At 40.1% G+C, this 22,023-nt stretch overlaps 4 protein-coding genes and 1 long non-coding RNA gene across 5 annotated transcripts in view; 4 read left to right on the top strand and 1 right to left on the bottom strand.

Annotated features, from left to right (window-relative positions):
• The first annotated feature begins 2,748 nt into the window (after positions 1–2,748).
• On the top strand, positions 2,749–8,743 carry LOC120198473 (E3 ubiquitin-protein ligase UPL1-like). Its single transcript, XM_039199810.1, has 2 exons — positions 2,749–3,422; positions 8,437–8,743. The coding sequence occupies exons 1-2, from the start codon at positions 2,749–2,751 to the stop codon at positions 8,741–8,743; spliced, it is 981 nt and encodes a 326-aa protein (XP_039055741.1).
• Positions 8,744–9,299: 556 nt separating this feature from the next.
• LOC120198472 (E3 ubiquitin-protein ligase UPL1-like) lies at positions 9,300–11,180 on the top strand. Its single transcript, XM_039199809.1, has one exon. The coding sequence runs from the start codon at positions 9,330–9,332 to the stop codon at positions 11,178–11,180; it is 1,851 nt and encodes a 616-aa protein (XP_039055740.1). The 5' UTR covers positions 9,300–9,329.
• Positions 11,181–11,185: 5 nt separating this feature from the next.
• On the top strand, positions 11,186–11,979 carry LOC120197779 (E3 ubiquitin-protein ligase UPL1-like). The gene is made up of 2 exons (XM_039199179.1): positions 11,186–11,524; positions 11,636–11,979. The coding sequence occupies exons 1-2, from the start codon at positions 11,287–11,289 to the stop codon at positions 11,893–11,895; spliced, it is 498 nt and encodes a 165-aa protein (XP_039055110.1). The 5' UTR covers positions 11,186–11,286; the 3' UTR covers positions 11,896–11,979.
• A 420-nt stretch (positions 11,980–12,399) lies between these two features.
• The window catches only part of LOC120198471 (E3 ubiquitin-protein ligase UPL1-like), a 19,363-nt gene continuing 9,739 nt past the window's right edge, over positions 12,400–22,023 (top strand). The window contains exon 1 of the mRNA XM_039199807.1: positions 12,400–12,421. The gene's annotated coding sequence lies outside the window, so the exon portion shown is untranslated. The remainder of the gene's footprint in view (positions 12,422–22,023) is intronic.
• Positions 12,444–12,955, bottom strand: LOC120197781. Its single transcript, XR_005523304.1, has 2 exons — positions 12,850–12,955; positions 12,444–12,480 (listed from the first exon to the last, which is right to left on the bottom strand). It is a non-coding gene; the product is annotated as an uncharacterized LOC120197781 (long non-coding RNA).

Genomic DNA, 22,023 nt, shown 5'->3' with positions numbered 1-22,023 from the left:
TCAAACAATTTTCTTTGTGCAGGTGAAAGCTTCGAAGCAATTGTAGTGGCTAGGCTAACTTTATTCCTTAATGTCAATAAAGCCGAAAAAAATGTCTACAAAAACAATAAACATACCAAGTTAGATATACCAAAAACTACACTGTGAAGATATACCAAAAACAATAAACATAAATAGTAGTTTATTCTTGAAACTAAAATTTGCAACACTGTTTTGTCTTTTGGTTGAAATGAAAATCGCAACGAGATAATGAAAATCGCAACGCGGAAATGACTATCGTAACGAGAGAATCGCAACGCGAAATGACTATCGCAACGAGAGAATCACAACGCGAAATAAAAATCGCAATGCGATTTTGGTTTCGCGTTGCGATTTTCATTTCGCGTTGCGATAGTTATTTCCACGTTGCGATTTTCATTCTCGAAACTATTATTCTTCTGCATTACTTCAACCAAAAGACAAAACAAAGACAAATACTAACTTCACAGGCTAAACAGTTTAGCAGTATTGGCAGCAATCGAATGAATTTAATAAGAAATCTAAGTGAAATGGTTAATCTATTATTGAAATTATCAGTAAACTTATCATCAATTTCAATATGAAAAATCTAAAATAATGCAAAAATTTCAAAATAAAAATAATTAAAAAAACTAACCCTTGGAGGTTGATTTTCCATTTCTGAATGATTGTGAGGGATTTCTGACCGTGAATGGTTGTGAGGGATTTCGCCGGCGATGGGGACGGAAATCTTCGGAGATGGGGACAGATTTCGTCGTAGAGAGTGAGAGATGGAGATGAGATTGAGTGTTGTGATTTTAGGTTTGAGGTTATCAGTTGCGATTACTGTGGACGGTTCAGTTTCCGATATATTAAGAAAAAATTCGTGTTTGGAATTTGAAAAAAAAAAATACGCGTTAATACGAATTGCCCTATGTAAATCGCATTGCGATAGTAAGATTCCCATTGCGATTTACGTATTCGCATTGCAATTTTCCTAATTCGCATTGCGATTTACTTAATCGCGTTGCGATTTACGTATTCGCATTGCGAATTATGAAAATCGCAACGCGAATACGTAAATCGCAATGCGAATTAGGAAAATTGCATTGCGATAGTCAGTATCGCATTGCGATTTTCATAATTCGCATTGCGAATTGGGAAAATCGCAACGCGAAATTGGAAAATCACATTGCGATAGTCATAATCGCGTTGCGAATCTGGAAACTGATTTGCGATAATGGAGATCGCGTTGCGAATTAGCGATCGCATTGCGATTTTGTTGGTCATTTTGGCAAATCCGGAAAAAGTTGGTTAAAATCGTATATTATATGGGATTTTTGGTCACTGAGGTTATTTTCTCTTTGAGATATCTTTCTAGTCTTGAAGGTATATTGTCTCTGTCCAATTTTCTTTTGAAGGGAACTGCTAGTGTTAGTGTTGCCTCTGAGTTGAGCACTGAAGAAGCTGTTGTATTGACAAATCTTGGGAGCTTATACAGTGAAATAATTTGGCAAATTTCTTTGTGTAATGAGACCATGGCTGATGAGAAGCGGACAGCTGATCAAGAAGGTGAAAGTGATGACGATACCAGTATCCCAGCCTTGAGATACATGAACCCAATTTCTGTTAGGAGTGGTTCTGAGTTTCTGGGTAGTGCAGAACGAGAGTATCTTTCACTTGTTCGTTCTAATGAAAGTTTGCACCGTCATAGTCAACATGGTTTGTCACGTTTAAGGGGTGGAAGGAATGGTCGACACCTAAATGCTCTTAATATTGATTCTGAAACTCCTCACAGTTTGCCAGAAATGTAACCTGTCCAGAATTTGAAAACAAAAAGTCCTGGCCTTCTTGCGATAGAAATTTTTAACAAGCTTGCTTTCACATTACGGTCCTTTTTCACAGCACTTGTTAAAAGGTTTACCTCACCTTACCGTTGTAGAGCTGATGCCGAATCATTAAATTCAGCTTCAAAGATTCTAGGTATGGTGCTGGCTCAAATATTTTTTGAGACACTAGGTTTCAATGGGATATCTTGTTATCCGGGATTTGCTGATACATCACTGTCAGTCAAGTGTCGATACCTTGGGAAAGTTGTTGATGACATGGAGCATTGACATTCGACAGCAGGCGTCGTACGTGTTATACAGGAATGGTTTATAATTTTTATGTCCATGCAACCTTTAGGAAATTACTTACCACCTTGAAGCTACTAGTCAGTTATTGTGGACGTTACCCCCTTCTATCCATACACCTGGCATTGAGCACAAAAAAGCAGGTGAAACAAATAACTTGTCCCACGGTACATGGCTGCTTGATACATTACAATGCTACTGCCGTGTTCTTGAATATTTTGTTAACTCTTCATTATTATTATATGGGAATTCTGCATCCAAGACTCAGCTAGTTGGTGCTGGTTTGTTAAATGGGATCTTCAGTATCCCTAGGGACCCAGAAAATTTTGTGCGAATGCTGCAGTGTGAGGTGCTGGATGTGATTCTACCTATCTGGAACCATCCCTTGTTTCCTAATTGTTGTCCTGGTTTTATGGCTTCTGTTGTTTCACTTGTCATGCATGTAAACTGTGGTGTTGGTGATGTGAAACAAAATCGCAGCACTATTACAGGAAGCACAAACCAACGTTCATGCCCCCTCCACCCGATGAAGGAACCATTGCTACCATTGTTGAGATGGGGTTTTCAGGGCTAGAGCAGAGGAAGCCCTGCGACGAGTGAAACAAATAGTGTTGAAATGGCCATGGAATGGCTGGTTAGTCATGCTGACGATCCTGTGCAAGAGGATGATGAACTAGCTCGAGCACTTGCTCTATCACTTGGAAATTCATCAGAGACTTCCAAAGTTGACAGTGTTGATAAGCTAATGGGTTTCAGACTTCCAAAGTTGACAGAAGAAGGGCCACCTCCATTACCTCCAATTGATGATATCCTCAATGCATCTTTGAAGTTGTTCCAGTGTAGTAATAACATGACATTTTCATTGACAGACTTGTTTGTAGCACTTTGCAATCATAACAAAGGAGAAGACCGTCCAAAAGTTCTATCATTTCTTATTCAGCAGCTGAAGCTCTGCCCACTGGATTTTTCTAAGGACTCCACTGCATTATGTATGATATCTCATATTGTAGCACTGTTTCTTTCTGAGGATGGAAATACACGTGAAATTGCTGGCCAGAATGGTATAGTACCTGCTGTCATTGATATATTGATGGAATTCAAGGCTAGAAATGACTTGGGGAGCAAGATTACGGCACCAAAATGTATCAGTGCTTTACTTTTAATCTCGGATGATATGTTGCAGTCACGATCAAGAATATTTTATGGAATGATGGAGGGTACTCAGACAGTATCTCAGCCTGACTCATATGGGGAGCATGCTTCTTTGACAGTTCCAGAATTAATTACAGAGAAAAATGTTAAAAGTTTCAAAGTTTGGCAACCAACTTTGGAAAATGTTTTTTTCAAAGTTTGGTAAATGTTCCTTTGAAAAATGTTTTTCAAAGTTTGGTAAAATTTGGTAGATGTTTGTTGAAAATAGGAATGGGGTAAATTCACTTTAGTCATTGCACTTTAGGGTATTTTCAAAGATTAGTCCCTAAGTTTCTACTAAATACCCTTACCCATTTAGCTTCAAAATCATCCCAAAACATTTCTTTTTCCTATACTAGAGAGCTTTCTTGTGAGTAGTGAGTGTTTTGTAAACACCTGTAAATTTTCTCTTAGTAAAAGATCTGCAGCAGCCCGGAGACGTAAGCACAATTGGCTGAACTCCGTTATCAATTTCGGGTATTATTTTTCCGCTTTATTTCGCATTCTCACTAATCTGGTTATAGGGAAATTACTTGTACTCGGTTTATTTCCTAACAACTGGTATCAGAGCTTTGGTTGTGAATTTTGTCAAATTTTCTGCGAGGTTACTATTCATTACTATTCACGTGAATAGTGAATTTCGGAATAGTGAAATTCGGTCGGCGATACGAGTTTGTCGACGGTGGTGTTCTAATACACAGTGATTCGCAAGAATTGTCAGAAACGATCCAAACGAAGCCAGATTCGAGTGGGAGCGATGGCTGCAGACGAAGGGAAGGTGAAAATTGAAAAGTTCGATGGTGCGGACTTGGCTTTTGGAAGATGCAGATTGAAGATTTTTTGTACCAAAAATCTATATCAACCTCTCTCAGGAAAGCAACCAGAGGGCATGAAGGATGAAGATTGGGCTCTTCTCGACAGACAAGCCCTCGGAGTTATCCGACTGACGTTATCCCGCAATGTTGCTTTAACATAGCAAAGGAAAAGACCACTGCGGGTCTTATGGCGGCTCTCTCCAGTATGTACGAGAAGCCATCGGCCTCAAACAAAGTTCATTTGATGAGGCGATTATTCAATTGCGGATGACGGAAGGGGCATCGGTGGCACAACACCTAAATGAACTCAACACAATCACAACCCAGTTGAGTTCAGTGGAAATTGAGTTCGATGATGAAGTTCGAGCTTTAATTCTCTTATCATCTCTACCAGACAGTTGGAATGCTACTGTTACAGCAGTCAGCAGTTCGTCGGGAAACAGCAAATAAAATTTGACGATGTTCGGGATCTGGTACTGAGTGAAGAAATTCGACGGAGAGAATCGGGTGAAGCATCAACCTCCTCAGCCTTGCACACGGAGTCTAGAGGAAGAACTTCAGAAAGATATTCAAATCGTGGCAGATCAAAATCCAGACGGGAAAAATCTAGAACGGGAAAGAAAGATTTACCTGTTATAATTGTGGCAAGAAAGGTCACTTTAAAAGAGATTGCCGAGCACTGAAGAAAGATACCGGTGCACAGGAATCTGCCAACGTGACAGAGGAGACAGGTGATGCCATGATTCTAAGCGTCAACAGTCCGATTGAATCATGGATCTTGGATTCAGGGGCATCTTTCCACTCCACCCCATGCCAAGAATCATGGAGAACTATGTCAGTGGTGATTTTGGGAAGGTTCATCTTGCTGATGATGAAACCTTAAAGATCGTCGGAAAAGGAGACATCCGACTAAAGTTGCCAAAACCAGACCACCTGGAAGCTGACAGGAGTGAGACATATTCCTGGCCTCAAAAGAAATCTGATTTCTGTTGGACAGCTTGATGGAGAAGGATATAGCACAACCTTTTCAGGCTGTGAATGGAAGATTACCAAAGGAGCACTCGTCATTGCTCGTGGTAAGAAGACTGGTACTCTCTATGTAACCTCCAATTTAGAGATATCATTGCAGTAGCAGATGCTGATGGAAAATCAAACCTATGGCACCAAAGGCTCGGCCATATGAGCGAGAAAGGGATGAAGACACTTTTGTCAAAAGGGAAGCTGCCGGATCTAAAGAATGTAGATGTCGGACTATGCGAGGATTGCATCTTTGGCAAACAAAAGAAAGTCAGTTTTGCAAAGATTGGCAAGACACCCAAGACAGAAAGGTTAGAATTGATTCATACTGATGTATGGGGACCATCCCCAGTTCCATCTCTTGCAGGCTCACTATATATGTCACCTTCATCGATGATTCAACAAGGAAGGTGTGGGTTTATTTTCTGAAGAAGAAATCAGAAGTCTTTGATACCTTCAGAAAATGGAAGGCCATGGTGGAAAATGAGACTGGTTGAAAGTCAAGCGGTTGAGGTCTGACAATGGAGGAGAGTACAGAGACAGTAGATTCAGAGATTTCTGTGCAAAACAATGGGATCAAGATGGAGACAACAGTTCCCAAGACACCGCAACATAATGGTGTAGCAGAGCGCATGAACAGAACTCTGAATGAACGTGCCAGAAGTATGAGGATACATGCCGGCTTGCCCAAATTTCTATGGGCTGAAGCAATCAACACTGCAGCTTACTTGATCAACCGTGGGCCCTCAGTTCCTTTGGATGGCAGAATACCAGAGGAAGTTTGGAGCAAGAAAGAAATAAACCTTTCACACTTAAGAGTGTTTGGTTGTATTTCTTATGTACACATAGACTGCTGAAAGAAGTAAGCTTGATGCTAAGTCCAACAAATGTGCCTTTGTTGGTTATGGCGTGAGAGTTCGGTTACCGGTTTTGGGACTATGAAAATCGGAAGATCATCAGAAGCAGAGACGTCATTTTCAATGAAAATGTGATGTACAAAGATAGATCAACCGCAGAATCAAGTAATACCGAAGCTGAAACAAAGGAATTGCTGAGTTCGAGGAGATTTCTGGAAATGATGTTCAGATCAATCCTGAAGCAGTTCAAGAAGAACCAGGCACACCAGAACTGAGACGCTCCTCCAGAATTCCTAAACCAATCCAACGGTATTCTCTTTACACTACTTGTTGCTGACTGACAATGGTGAACCAGAGTGCTATGATGAAGCAATGCAAGTGGAGGATTCAGTCAAGTGGGAGTCTTCCATGAAAGATGAGATGGACTCGCTTATGTCAAATCAGACATGGGAATTAGCTGAATTACCACCAGGCAAGAAAGCGCTCCACAACAAGTGGATTTACAGGATCAAAGAAGAGCACGATGGGAGCAAACGCTACAAAGCAAGATTGGTTGTCAAAGGCTTTCAGCAAAAAGAAGGTATTGACTACAATGAAATTTTCTCTCCAGTCGTAAAATTGTCTACAATCAGACTGGTGTTGAAAATTGTAGCTGCAGAGAATTACATCTTGAGCAGTTAGATGTAAAGACAGCTTTCCTTCATGGTGATTTGGAGGAAGAAATCTATATGAGGCAGCCAGAAGGCTTCATAGAGGCAGACAAGAAAACCTGGTATGCAGGTTGAAGAAGAGCTTGTATGGTTAAAACAAGCTCCTAGACAGTGGTACAAGAAGTTCGATAGCTTCATGAGTAGCAGTGGTTTTATCAGATGCCAAGCAGATCATTGTTGCTACATCAAGAGGTTCGACAACAGCTTCATTATTTTATTATTGTACGTTGATGACATGCTCGTTGCAGGCTCAGACATGCAAGAGATTATACACTTGAAGCAAAAATTGTCGAAGCAGTTTGCTATGAAGGATCTGGGCGCTGCAAAGCAGATTCTTGGGATGAGGATCAAGAGAGACACAAAGTCGGGACTTTGATGTTATCACAGGCTGAGTACATCAACAAAGTACTCTCCAGGTTCAACATGCAAGATGCTAAACCAGTAAGTACACCTTTAGGTGTTCATTTCAGACTCTCCAAAGACCAATCACCAAAGACGGAGGAAGAACGTGCACACATGGTGAAGGTGCCGTATGCCTCAGCAATTGGAAGTCTGATGTATGCCATGGTTTGTACCAGACCAGATATTGCTCATGCAGTGGGAGCTGTTAGCAGGTACATGAATAATCCGGGCAAGGTACACTGGGAAGCAGTCAAATGGATCCTCAGATATCTTCGTGGTACCACAAACAAAGCACTTTGTTTCAAAGGTGGAGATATGATACTGACAGGCTATGTAGATGCTGACTTAGCCGGAAATGTCGACATCAGAAGGAGCACTACAGGGTATGTCTATACTCTAGGAGGAACTGCAGTGAGTTGGGTTTCTCAACTACAGAAGATAGTTGCTCTCTCCACAACTGAAGCAGAATATGTCGCTGTTACGGAAGCCAGCAAGGAGATGGTTTGGCTCCAAAGTTTCTTGGAAGAGTTAGGCAAGAACAAGAAAACAATATCTTGTATTGCGACAGTCAAAGTGCTATCCATCTAGCAAAGAATCCGTCTTTTCATTCCAGGACAAAGCACATACAATTGAGATATCATTTTATCCGGTCTCTTCTGGAAGATGGGATTTTGAAACTTGAAAAGATTAGTGGAGCTCAAAATCCGGCAGACATGTTGACAAAGACGGTGACTACGGACAAACTGAAGTTGTGTTCAACTTCAGTTGGCATGCTAGAATAAATAGACCAGACATGCTGCTGCATTGATCGAGGTGTGAAGACATATTAAAATCAGTCTTCAAGTGGGAGATTGTTAAAAGTTTCAAAGTTTGGCAACCAACTTTGGAAAATGTTTTTTTCAAAGTTTGGTAAATGTTTCTTTGAAAAATGTTTTTCAAAGTTTGGTAAAATTTTGGTAGATGTTTGTTGAAAATAGGAATGGGTAAAATTCACTTTAGTCATTGCACTTTAGGGTATTTTCAAAGATTAGTCCCTAAGTTTCTACTATAAATACCCTTACCCATTTAGCTTCAAAATCATCCCAAAACATTTCTTTCTTCCTATACTAGAGAGCTTTCTTGTGAGTAGTGAGTGTTTTGTAAACACCTGTAAATTTTCTCTCTTAGTAAAAGATCTGCAGCAGCCCGGAGACGTAAGCACAATTGGCTGAACTCCGTTATCAATTTTCGGGTATTATTTTTCCGCTTTTATTTCGCATTCTCACTAATCTGGTTATAGGGAAATTACTTGTACTCGGTTTATTTTCCTAACAAAAAAATCAGCTTTAGATGCTAACGAGAAAGAATCAATCACTCCATTTGAGAAAATATTGGGAAAATCTACTGGTTACTTGTGCATAGAAGAGACTGAGAAGTTGCTTCTTCTTGCATGTGATCTAATCAGACGGCACGTTCCAGCAGCGGTCATGCAGGCTGTTCTTCAGTTATGTACTCGCCTAACAAAAGCACATGCATTAGCTTTGCAATTTCTCGAAAATGGAGGCTTAGCTGCTCTTTTTAGTCTTCCAAGAACTTGTTTTTTCCCTGGTTATGATACTGTTGCATCTGCAATTTATTAGACATCTCCTTGAAGATCCTCAGACTCTGCAAACTGCCATGGAATTGGAGATTAAACAGACTTTGAGTGGAAGCAGGCATGCTGGACGTGTTTCACCTCGAACATCAATGGCACCTGTTATCTGCAGAGACCCTGTAGGTTTTATGAAAGCTGCTACTGCAATTTGTCAATTGGAGTCATCAGGAGGTAGGCCCTTTATAGTTCTATTGAAGGAAAAGGAGAGAGACAGAGACAAATTGAAAGCTTCTGGTGCTGAAGTTGGGTTAGGTTCAAATGAATCTGTGCAAATTCCCGAGAGTAAGGTAAATGATGGAACAGGTAGGTATTCCAAAGGCCACAAAAAGATTCCAGCCAATCTTGCTCAAGTGATTGATCAGCTTCTTGAAATAGTTCTGAAATATCCTTCTGAAAAAGGCCATGAGGATAATGCAATTGGCTTAACTTCAATGGAGATTGATGAACCTGCAAGCAAGGTGAAGGGTAAGTAAAAGGTTGAAGAAACTAGGAAAGTGGAGTCTGAAACTGAAAACTCTGCTGCGCTTGCTAAGGTGACTTTTGTCCTTAAGTTATTGAGTGATATTCTTTCAATGTATGTACATGCGGTAGGAGTCATATTGAAAAGGGATTCAGAAATGGGTCAACACCGTGTTTCTAATCAATCAGATGCATCTGGCAGCCCCGGCATTGTTCATCATATTTTGCATAGTTTGCTTCCATTATCTGTTGATAAATCATCTGGACTTGATGAATGGAGGGACAAGTTATCTGAAAAAGCTTCTTGGTTCCTGGTGGTTCTGTGTGGTCGTTCCTGTGAAGGTCGTAAAAGAGTGATTAATGAACTTGTGAAAGCCTTATCTTCTCTCTTTAATGTGGAGAGCAATTCAATAAATAATTCATTGGTGCCTGACAAAAGGGTATTTGGTTTTGCTGATTTGTCATATTCAATTTTGTCAAAGAACTCATCATCAAGCAACTTACCTGGCACTGGCTGCTCACCAGATATAGCAAAAAGCATGATTGAAGGAAGAGTTGTTCAGTATCTAACCAATATACTTGAAGTGATTGACTTAGATCATTCTGATGCACCCAAAACTGTAAATCTGATGCTCAAGGCTTTGGAGAGCCTGACAAGAGCTGCTAATGCAAATGAACAGTTTTTTAAGTTAGACGGTTCCAACAAGAAGAAGTCATCAGAAAGACATATTGATCAGGTAACTGTATCAGCTGTTGACGAAATAGAGCACACTCAGAATGGGAGTGGTCAACAAGCAGATGTAGATGCAGAGGTGACTGAGCAGCAGCAACATCAAGCAACTTCACAAATTGAAAATTACAATGCTAACTCAAATGATCCTATTGACCAAGATATGAGAGTTGAGGTGGAGCCTGCAGCTAGCAACACGCATGTGGAACTTGTGATGGATTTCATGCATGAAGAAATTGAAGGTGGTGTGTTGCATAACACTGAGCAAATTGAGATGACATTCAGAGTGGAGAATAGGGCAGATGATGATATGGGTGATGAGGATGATGACATGGCTGATGATGGGGATGATGACGAAGGAGAAGGAGAGGATGAGGATATAGCTGAAGATGGTGCTGGAATGATATCTCTTGCTGATACTTATGTGGAGGACCATGATGATTACGGTTTGGGAGATGACTATAATGATGACATGATTGATGAGGAAGATGATGACTTTGATGGTCACCGCGTTATAGAGGTAAGGTGGAGGGAAGCCCTCGATGGGTTAGATCATCTGCAGGTACTTGGTCAGCCTGGAGCTGCAAGTGGTTTGATTGATCAGACTGCTGAGCCTTTTGAGGGTGTGAATGTGGATGATCTCTTTGGTCTTCGTAGGCCTGTAGGTTTTGAACGCAGGCGATCTAATGGCAGATCGTCTTTTGATCGTTCTGTTACAGAAGTAAATGGCTTTCAACTTCCTCTTCTGTTAAGACCGTCCCAGTCAGGGGACTTAAGTTCTATGCGGTCATCTGGTGGGAATTCATTCAGGGATTTGGAAGCTATCTCCTCTGGGAGTTTTGATGTTACTCAGTTCTACATGTTTGATGCTCCAGGTCGGCCATATGATCAGGCACCGAATGGTCTATTTGGTCATCGATTGGGTTGTGCAGCACCGACGCCTTTGACTGATTATTCTGTAGGCATGGATCATTGCATCTGCAAGGGAGGAGGGGGTGGTGATGGACGATGGACTGATGATGGTCAGCCACAAGCAAGTGCTCAAGCTGCAGCAATTGCACAGGCTGTAGAGGAACAGTTTATATCTCATTTCTGCAGTACAACTCCTTCGAACGATTTAGCAGAAAGGCACTCACAAAATTCTGGAATCCAGGAGTTGCAACCATTAGGTGCTACTCCATCAAATGATGGCAAGGCTGTGGTACAAGGAGAAAATGCTAGCAGTGAGCAGTGAACATCAGCAGCAAGAAAATAACAATGGAATCTCGGATGAACATAATCCAACAAGTGAAAGTGTTACATGTGATGGGCAGCCCAATTCTCTGTCTGTTGCTGGTGAAATGGCTGAATCAATTCAAAGACGTGAAGGGATATTATCTCAAACATTTTCTTTGAACAATGCACCAGATGAGCGGGATAACATGGAAATTGGAGACAGGAATGGTGCAACAGTCTCTGATCAAGTAGAGCAATTTTCTGAAATGGTTAACTTGCCTGAGGGGGATTCTGCTGTGCCCGGAAACCTCTCACTGCAAGCCATGGGTGATGATGGATTGTCAGGAGGAGATGGTCGGGCAGGTAATCATAGTTTGACAGATTCTGCTTTGGAGATGCCAGTCCCAGGTGATTCTAATGGGTCTTCACTTCATGAGCATATTGATGTTGAAATGAATACTACTGATGCTGAAGGGAACCAAACTGAACAATCAATACCTCTTGAAATTGGTGCAGGGGAGCCAGACACACTGGAGTCTCAGGATGCTAATCAGGCTGATCAAGCGAGTGTTAATATTGAGGGTCCTGGTTCTAATGCCATTGATCCTACCTTCTCTTGGAGGCGTTACCTGAAGACCTACAGGCAGAAGTTTTGGCTTCACAACAATCCCAATCTGTTCGACCTCCAACTGATGTACCACCTTCAGCAGATAATATTGACCTGGAGTTCTTAGCTGCTCTTCCACCAGACATTCAGGCAGAAGTATTAGCACAGCAAAGAGCACAGAGAGTTGCACTGCAAGCTGAGGGTCGACCTGTGGACATGGATAATACCTCTATCATTGCCACCTTCCCTGCTGATATTCGTGAAGAGGTTTGTAATGTAAACTTTCCTCTTGTTAATAACTGAACAATAATAACTTTACTAGCCTTGGTTCCAGGTGCTTTTGACTTCTTCAGAGGAAGTTTTGTCACTATTACCTTTGCCTTTACTTGCTGAAGCCCAAATGCTTAGGGATAGAGCAACGAGTCACTACCATGCACGTAGTTTGTTTGGAGGTAGCCATAGGCTAAGTAATCGGAGGAATGGTTTGGGTTTAGTTAGGCAAACAGTGATGGACAGGGGTGTTGGAATTACATTAGGCAGAAGGCCTGGCTCAACCATTTCTAGTGGCTTAAAAGATGACGAAATCGAAGGAGAGCCTCTTCTCAACTCCAATTCTTTGAAAGCAATAATTTCGCCTTCTACGGCTAGCACAGGTATTGCCATTTGCTGTTTTTTATGGTTCAGTGTTCAACCTAGCTTGACTGAATCTGAGCTAGGGAAGGGCATGGGACCTGAACCCGACGGGTTCCGACCGACCTGACCTATAAATTCGAGTTTGGGTTTAGGATGAAAAATACCCGACCCGAAAAATAATGTATTTATACCTTTTATATTTGGGGATATTTGGAATAATACCCCTCTCAATTATTTTTTCAATTTGATCCCTATTTTATTGAATAAAATTAATATCCTTTTATAAATATATTTGTTTCAGGTCGGGTTCGGGTTTTATCTCAAAAGATGGGTCAGGTGAAGTCACCCTAAACTCGGGTGGGGTGGGGTTTCGGGTGGAGGGTATATATTTTTTCAGGTTGGGTTGGGTTGGCTGGAAACCCAACCCATGCCATCCCTAAATTCTTACCCATCTGGCAATGTGGCTGGAGATTGACAACTTTAACATCAATCTAATTCTTGAAATGCTTCATTTAGTGTTAGTCGTGGGCTGGCCAATGTATGTTGTGTTTCTCCAAATAGTTGATGAAAATTTCAAAACTTATAATTTTTAACACGCTTGTTTTTGTTTTTATCTGTGTAGATGCTCGTTTCTGTCTGGGGCCAAGTCGGAGCAGACCCGAAGCAATGAGAGCCCAGATGAGCCTAAACCAGATGGAGGTCCATCTCCAAACCGATGGACAACAGCAGCATGCTAAAGATGAGAGAAATTGTGGTCAGTTTTAGCAGTTAAAATTAACCACTAGATAGAGAGTGGGGGTCAGTTTTGAGGGGGTTTTAACCACTAGAAACTATCAACCATGAGAAATATAGAGAAAAGGAGGGAACGCATAGAAAAAAAAAGGGGGGGCGTGATCAGGAATTAGGGAAGAACGAGACGAAATAGAGAAAAGACAGAAAAGAGAGGATTACAGGGAGAGAGAAGGGTAAACAAACAAAGGAGAAAAATCATCAACAACCAAAAGGGGGGATAAATTGAAGTCAGTGAAATCAAAGGATCGGCTTTTCCTTTCATTTTTTACACGCAGGACAGCACAACAAATTCCTTTTTCATTTTCATTTGTAACAGAGGAAAGGTAAGTGTTAAAACTCATGTTTGTATTTGAGGCGTTTTTCTATATCTATAAAAATCAATGGAAATTTCTAAAGAATATTCGATTCTGTTATAGTCTATAGTGTATGGTATTTGTGTGTGGGTATGTGAGTACTTTGGAATGGAGATATAAGGATAAAGGGAAGAGGGTAGTCTTACCTTAGGTGTGGTGTCTTTGTTTATGTAATATTCTGCTTTTGGTTTTCATTGTCGAGCGTCGGAGAGGTAAATCTGATAAGTCGGTTGGGTGAAGACAGTGAGCTTCTAAGGTCCTTGTCGAGAGAGTGAGAAGATAAAAACAAGATTCTCGGTTTATATGGCTTAGCTTGGGTTTCCTCTTTGTTGAATGGTTGTCGTCGAGTGGAGTGGCCACCGAGTGGTGGCCGATGCGACGTTGTGAGGATTAAATAGGAAAAGGCTGTCGTTGTTTCCTAGATGGTTGGGGTAGCCAACCGTGTATTGTGATGTTTGGAAAGCAGTGTCGTTTGAGAAGAAAATGGGAGAGTTGAAAGCAAAGAGAGAGCGGCAGGGAGTGATAGTTAGCTTAGGTTAGTTTTATTTAGCTTTATATTAAGATATTTGGGTTAATTAGTGTATAGCCATTAAAATTTTAGGATGAAACTATTATTTGGTCCATGTTGATTTTTTTTAGCTTCTGATTCCACCATTAATTTTTGTGATATTTAATTTTAGCCCCTTGAATCTAATTGTTTTGAATTTTCATTTTTTATACATTTATGATATTTATTTTGAGAATTACATTTTAGTCTAATATGAGATTAAGGATTTATTTTAATTTCAGTACATGGAATGTGATAGTTTATATATTTGGACTTGATTTATATTAAATTTATGATTTAATTTCAAAGTTATGTATCCATTTATTTTTTATTTTTTGTCCTTAGGTTATTATTATTATTTATCATGATATACGTATAAGGGTATTATGAAAAAATAGTGTTTAATTAAATAGATTTTACATGGATTTTAATAAATTATAATTATATTAAGTAATTTTTGTTAATAATTAAGTAATTTGTAACATATGTATATATATATTTATTAATGGTTTTTTTTAAAAAAAATTCTTTAAATAAATTAACCTTACGGATATTAGCATTGCTTTTAAAAAGTCATTAGAATATTAAATTTTATTGGTTTTTAGTATATTTAATGTATTAAATATTATTTTCTATAATTACATTTGTTTTGTTTACTTATATCATTTTATTAATTAGTGGTATTGTAATTTGCATGCTAACCTCATTTGCATAACCCGACTTATTATATAATCGGACTAAGGGTAATACCCTTTTAATTTAAAATTGTCTTGAGTGGTCTGTCTTAACTGATTAGAGGGCCGTTTTGATGATTTTAAATTAAAAGTGTATCCCGAAAGTGAAACAAAAAAAATTGATGCGTCACTTAAAATTTGGGAACGAAAGAAAAGGAAGTGTTCGTTTATTTAAATTTATCGAGAAAATGTTGTTATAGCTTTTAAGATCTGGTCTCGATATTTGTAAATAATCGAACACTCTTTATCTTTCTAAAACGACTTGGTAATTTTAATTTAATTTGTTTGAGTGTTGTTGAATATTTTTAAATTTATATATTTGTTTTATGGGATCAAAAATCAAATTAAGTTCGAATTTGTAAAGTTCATTGCAAAAACGTTAATTAATCGACTAGGTACCGATTTAGGGCGTTGTGGGGGTGCTAATCCTTCCCCATACGTAACCGACTCCCGAACTCGGATTTGGTAACGCAGACCTCAATTTGTTGTTTTAATTAAAATTAATTTTAATTTAAAATGACAAAGCATTTTTGGGTGCCCAATCACACCCTAATCAAAGATTGGTGGCGACTCTTTGAACCGTATTTTTCGATCGTAAAGGAAATCCAATTTTTTTTTTGAAACAAGAGGTCTTTTAAATCGCATTTGTTTTTAAATTAAAAAGAGATAATTAAGAATTAATGTGGTTTTCAAAAATCTCACACTTTTCTCACTTTTAAGAGAAAAATCGTTTCGACAGCTTGGCGACTCTGCTGGGGACATTTTTTTAGAGAGTCAGGCTGATAGTCGATTAATTAATTGTCTTTGCAATTGGAAATTATAAATTCGTTTTAATTTGGTTTTTGATCCCTTGCTTTGTTTTTAATAAGTTTTGTTTGTATTTTGATTTCTTTAATTTAATTCGATTGACAATTAAATAGTTGTACTGATCTGTTTGCTAATGATTTCAGAATGATTGTGTTTTGGGAATTGATTTGAGTGTTTTTATTGATTGCTTTTTTGCTTTTCCTCACACACTGCACAGCTGCATTATCATAACATGAGCTAAAACCCTGCTCCGTCCTAATTAAGTAGGAGTGAGAGACTATGCCCTCGTGTGGTTTTCACCTCCGCATGGGATAGTGGATCGCTCCTGGAGCTCACGCCTTATGGTCCTCGTGATGGTATTCACCTCCGCATGGACATAAGGAGGTGTGTTCCCTCGAAATTGAACTCGATCCCCTAAAGCCTATGATGGGCCAGGATTGAGGGTTCGGTAGCCCAAGGGGCACCGACAAGGACAATTCGAGAACCTATTACTTTAGAACCTAACCCGACATATAGTGAACATAGAGCCTGAACTTAGGTTGAACCAAACCCAAACCTTAAGAATCCCGTGAGGAGGGTACACAAGGAAAAGCTTTTTTTTTAGTCATTTATTTTCGTTTTTCGAATAAATGCTTGCGAACTAGATATCATGTGGTTAGGTTTATTTTTCGAACAAGCATGCGAACTAGATATCATGTGGTTAGGTTTATTTTTTGAATAAGTATGCGAATTAGATATCATGCGGTTAGGATTTATTTTTGTGAATAACAAAGCATGGGGGTAGATATCATGTTGGGTAGGATCTGATAAAGCATGATGGGGTAGTCAGCATATGTGGGTAGGATTTTTGAACAAATTATTATCCTGAATTAATTGCTTCATGTTTACTAACCGATCTTTTGTTGTTTTTGCCTTGTTTCTTTTCTGTTTTGTATTGCATTTTCCATTACATGGTGTTGATTTGGGGTCGATGTCCATATAGAAGGCCAGTAATATGGAACGAACGGTTCAGAAAGATGTTGAGGACAATGCAAATGTTCTGAGGTTGTCGGAACAGTCCCAATTGACCAATGGAGACAGCATGATACCTGGATATGTGTCAGAGTTATTTGGTTACACTCACATCAACGTACGTCAGAATGATCTGAGTGAGCTAAGAGAGATATGAGGAAGATGGGAAGCAGCCAATAAGGAGATGTTTATCAGTTGTACGGCGATATTCCGTATCTTCTGGATGTTCCTATTAACCGAAATATGTTTAGAGCATTGGCGCAGTTCTGGAATCCTGCTTATAGCTGTTTCACATTCGGTAGAGTGGATATGACACCAACAATAGAGGAGCATCAAGCATTGGTCCGTTGTCCGAGGTCCCAGATAGATAGAATATATACCAAGCTGCCAGTCACTCCTTCATTTAAGAAGAAATTACTATTGATGACCGGAATGAGTGAAGATTGGGTAATCAGAAACATTAAGAAGAAGGGAGACAGTGAGTGCATCTCTTGGGCTGCTCTGAAAGAAGTAATTGCTCATCATCCTGATAAGAGAAAGAAGCTTGACTTGTTTGCTTTAGGGATTTATGGGCTCGTTATTTTTCCAAAAGTGCTAGGATATGTAGACGTATCAGTTGTTGACCTGTTTGAAAGATTAGACAAGCACGTGGATCCTGTTCCAGTCATTTTAGCTGAGACGTTTCGGTCTTTGAGTTCTTGTAGGCGCGAGGGAGAATGACGCTTTATAGGATGTGCGCCTTTGATGCTAGTGTGGATTCTGAGTCATTTCAAACATGTTGAAAGAGCACCAGGACGAGTGTTTATAGAGGGGTTTTCTCCTTTGAAAGATTTTCTTTCTAAAGAATGGCCTGGGGGCTTCACCGAAGAAAAATGGATGGTCATCTTCAAGGATATCAGAGATGGAGATATTTTGTGGCGAGCTTCGTGGAATACCTCTTCGGATATACTTTACCGATGTGGAGAGCGAGATTGGGTTCCTTTGCCAGGTATATGGGGTTCTGTTGGGTATGCGCCGCTACTAGTTTCCAGACAGTATGGATCGAGGCAGTTCATCCCAGCCACGTGGGACTTGGTAGGATCGGATTTTGCATTCAAAGGAGATCAGTATAAGGGTAAAGTTAAAGGGGTTGCTGAGGCCTGGAAGCAAACTCGTCGCGTGAATTTGTTCACCTATGACCTCGGGTTATCTCAAGAGTACGAGCAATGGAGAAGCGGTCGAGTAAACGATAACATCCCGATAGTGAATCCTGAAAATATTCAGCTAATAGAGGAACAGTTGAGAGTGGTGCCATCTCCATTAGAGTTAGCCAAACACGATTTCGAAGCAGAACGGAGACAATGGAGAATGACTTTGCAGAAACTGGAAGATGAAGTGTATCAAAAGGGATTGGAGATCGACATTCAGAAGAGTAGAGCAGATCGAATTGAAAAAGTGGAGAAGCAACTTCGGCTAGACTTTGACGATCTTCGGTCAACTTATCAGCGAATGGTAAAAGCTCAGGCAGGTTCTAGCTCGAGTAAGTCTGTCGAATTGAGGCAAGAGGTGGCGAGCCTCAAAAGAGTAGCCGGAGAGAGTCAAGAAGAGCTCAAGCAAAGCAGGCACCAGGTGAAAATTTTATCGAAAGAAAATGATTCTTTAGAGCAGCGGTTACAAAAGAGTCAAGCACAGAATGAAAAGTTGAAGGAGAAAATTTCAAGTTTAGAGACCGCATTACGACGGTACCAAAGCAAGGAAGGTAACTCGAGCCGTGGGGAGGTTGAAAGTTTGAAGAGACAAGTGAGCGAGCTTGAAGCCATGGTTCAAGAGTTTCAAAGGCAATCAAGTGAGCTATCGATAGTTCCTTATGAGGGGGATATACAATGGCATTTTCGATGGGAGTGAGCTCAGGCGAGAGTTAAGCAAAGAGAAGACCTTATTGCTTGTTACCTAGAACACGCGCGGGGAATAGCTCAATATTTGGTCATTCTATCTGAGGAAGCTGCTGATGTAACTAAAGAACTGGATCTAGAGGCTGAAGAAAATCAGAAGATTGTAGAGTTGCTAGCACATGTACAAGAAATAGGAGAGATGGTGCAGATTTATTTGTGATATGTTTTAACTTTGTAATTGAACGTCGTTCTAATATAAAGAGTTGTTCTAAGGAGTCGTTCCAGGATCAGCACCCTGCATTTTGCATATGCATTTTTAATACATTTAAATTTTTGCATCGTATTTTATTTATACATATCATATATTTCATATTCATTAATAAATATCAGCGATAGCAAAATTACTCTGTGACAGAGTAATACTGGAAAATCCCAAGCATACCTACAGAACCAGGAAGAAAGTTATGGAGAAAAAACTTGCCCAAATTGAGAAGACTCAGTTGGAGTTACAAGATAATATCAAGAAAATGCAAGAAGATATGATTAATGCCCAAAAGGAGATGTTTGCCAAGTTTGCGAGTATGTTGGAAGGAAGAAATCCAGAACATGTGAAAAGCCCTATGCCAGAAGGTGTAACTGAGGACCCACTTCATCATCCAGTGTTAACCCCAGAACAATCTCATAACGTTCAAGTGACCCCTGTTCATGTCGGGAAGGTGCACATTAATCCAGTCGGTGCTTCTGTTAACGTACAGCCTGGATCTAGTTCGTATCAGGAAGAACATCAATATCATCAAGTTCCGGACCTTGATGAAGAAGCCAAGAAGGACCAAAACAATCTGTTGGAAGAGAAATGGAAGCAGTTAAAAAGAGAGGTCAGAGCCATGAAGGAAGATACCAGTGTCTATGGATTTGACGCAAAGGAGTTAAGTCTAGTTCCTGATCTGGTCTTGCCTCCAAAGTTTAAAGTTTCTGACTTTGAAAAGTTTGATGGTACTAGGTGTCCCTCTGCGCATATCACGATGTTTTGTAGGAAGATGACCGGATACATAGGGGACGATCAATTATTGATACACTGCTTTCAGGAAAGCTTAACTGGCTCGGCAATCCGATGGTATAACCAGCTGAGTAGAGCTAATATTAAATCGTGGAAAGACTTGGCTAAGTCCTTTCTTGAGCAATACAAATATGTGAAAGATGTTAGGCCCAACAGGATGATGTTGCAAAGAATGGAAAAGAAGTCTAACGAGAGTTTTAGACAATATGCTCAAAGATGGAGAGGTGTAGCAGTGCAAGTACACCCGCCATTGGAAGAGGAGGAAACAAATATGCTTTTTGTCAACACCTTAAAGGCTCCTTTTTTATCGCATCTTATCGGTAATCCTTATCGAAGTTTTGCTGATGTGGTTACAGCATGAGAAATGATTGAAATGGCGATTAAGAGTGGAAAGCTCGAAGGAGGAGAGTCTAGTAAGAGGCCACCAACGAGGAAAAAGGAAAGCGAAGTCAGTAATGTGAGGCAGTACGATTCTAATAACATCACTGTTTCCCATCCTCAAGGAGCAGGGTTGTCAACATAAAATGATAATAGACAAGGGGCAAGGGATCAGAGGAGAGAGAGGCCTCAGTTTGACCCCATCCCGATGACTTATAAGGAATTATTTCAGATTTTGTATGATCGGCATGTGGTTTCGCCGTATCACGTGACACCAATGCAACCTCATTTTCTCAAATGGTATGATGCTAGTGCTCAGTGTGAGTACCATGCAGGGAACCCTGGGCATTCCATTGAGAATTGTAATGCTTTTAAGAAGGTTGTCCAAGCTTTGAGAACGAGGAATGTCATCAACTTTGGTGACAGTGAGCAGCCAAATATAGCTCAGAATCCGTTGCCAAGCCATGCAGGGGCAGGAGTTAACGCGATTACTGAAGAGAAAGGAAAGAGAATTGTAAGGAATTTTAGTGAGGTGGTATCACCCATGAGTTGGGTGTGGTGCCAGATGGTCAAGGTAGGATTATTGAAGCCCAGTTTGACAGGTGAACAGTTTAACAGTGGAGAGGTATGTCTGTATCATAACAGTGAAGGACACAATATTCAGCAATGTCCTGACTTCCTATATTTGGTACAAGACATGATGGACAGTAAAAAAAATTGAGTTCTTTAGAGAGATTGCTGAAGAAGAGGAAGCGGAAGTTTGCGCTTCAGAAGGATCGTTTAAAGGGGTATACAATGCCAGTTGTCCCCTAATTATTACTCCCAAAAATCGAGTTGCTGAGAAGGTAGTCTCGAAAATGGTTATTACACCTCCATCTTCATTCTCATATCGGGATAATAAACAAGTGCCTTGGAGATATGATTGCCAGATGGGAGATGTAACAAAAGAGAATGAGGAAGTAGATGAGGTGGGACGCTTTACTAGAAGCGGTAGGTGTTATTCGCTTAATCCACCTAAAGAGTCTGAGAAGAAGGTTGCAGTTGATAAGGGGAAAAAGGTTGATGTGCAGATAGAAGAAGATAAGCCTGTTATCAAAGAACCAGTAACCGAGAGTGAAGTGGTAGAATTTTTGAAGTTTCTGAAACATAGTGAATACAGTGTTGTGGAACAGTTACACAAGTTGCCTGCCCGTATTTCTGTTTTATCATTACTTTTGAGTTCAGAGGCCCATAGGAATGCTTTGTTAAAGGTTTTGAACCAGACTTTTGTTCCGAAAGAGTTGCCCATTGAAAAGTTGGATCGGTTAGTTTCCAATGTACAAGCTGATAATTTTTTTATCTTTTTCTGAGGATGAAATCCCTTCTGGGATGATGGGTAGTCAGAAGGCTTTACACATTACAGTTAAATGTAAAGGGCATGTGTTGTCCCGGGTCTTGGTTGATAATGGTTCAGCTTTGAATGTGATGCCCTTAGTGACTCTAAAGAAGCTTTCATTAGATAGTACACTTATGAGAACCTGTCAAAGTGTGGTTCGAGCTTTCGATGGGACTAAAAGAGAAGTGTTGGGCAAGATTGATGTTCCCCTGAATATTGGTCCAGCAACTTATGAAGTGGAATTTCTCGTAATGGATATTATGCCTACGTACAATTGTTTGTTGGGAAGGCCTTGGATTCATCAGGCCGGTGCAGTTCCGTCCACATTGCACCAGAGACTGAAATTTGTGATTGATGGAAGGTTGGTATGTATTCATGCTGAAGAGGACATTATTGCTTCTGTTTCTACTACTGCTCCGTACATTGAAGTGGATGAGCAAGCGGTCGAGAGTTCTTTCAGATCGTTGGAGTTTGTCAATGCTACGTTTGTGGCTGAAGGCGGGGAAGATACCAAAGCCTAGACTATCAAATTGTACCAAAATGGGACTCAAGCTGACCCTTGGAAGAGGAGCAAAAGTTGGGAAAGGGTTAGGAAGTCAGTTACAAGGACCAGTGAATCCAATATGCCCTGTTACTAAAAGAGATCGATTTGGTTTGGGGTATCAGCCAACTCCGAGGGATAAGCTGAGGGGAATTA

The sequence above is a fragment of the Hibiscus syriacus genome, unplaced genomic scaffold (assembly GCF_006381635.1).
Source record: "Hibiscus syriacus cultivar Baekdansim isolate YM2019G1 unplaced genomic scaffold, ASM638163v2 tig00117056_pilon, whole genome shotgun sequence".
In the NCBI taxonomy this organism is placed as follows: Eukaryota; Viridiplantae; Streptophyta; class Magnoliopsida; order Malvales; family Malvaceae; genus Hibiscus; species Hibiscus syriacus.
The sequence above is the reverse complement of the archived record's forward strand: the minus strand, read 5'-3'. Positions and strand labels throughout refer to the sequence as shown.

What these genes read in the sequence shown, in the direction of transcription:
- LOC120197779 (XM_039199179.1), top strand. Translation starts at nt 11,287, where the DNA reads ATGGCTGAATCAATTCAAAGACGTGAAGGGATATTATCTCAAACATTT. An exon ending in AGGAGGAGATGGTCGGGCAG is followed by an intron (nt 11,525 to 11,635) that starts GTAATCATAGTT and finishes CTGATGCTGAAG; the next exon opens with GGAACCAAACTGAACAATCA.
- LOC120198473 (XM_039199810.1), top strand. Translation starts at nt 2,749, where the DNA reads ATGGCCATGGAATGGCTGGTTAGTCATGCTGACGATCCTGTGCAAGAG. An exon ending in GTTCCAGAATTAATTACAGA is followed by an intron (nt 3,423 to 8,436) that starts GAAAAATGTTAA and finishes TATTTTCCTAAC; the next exon opens with AAAAAAATCAGCTTTAGATG.
- LOC120198472 (XM_039199809.1), top strand. Translation starts at nt 9,330, where the DNA reads ATGTATGTACATGCGGTAGGAGTCATATTGAAAAGGGATTCAGAAATG.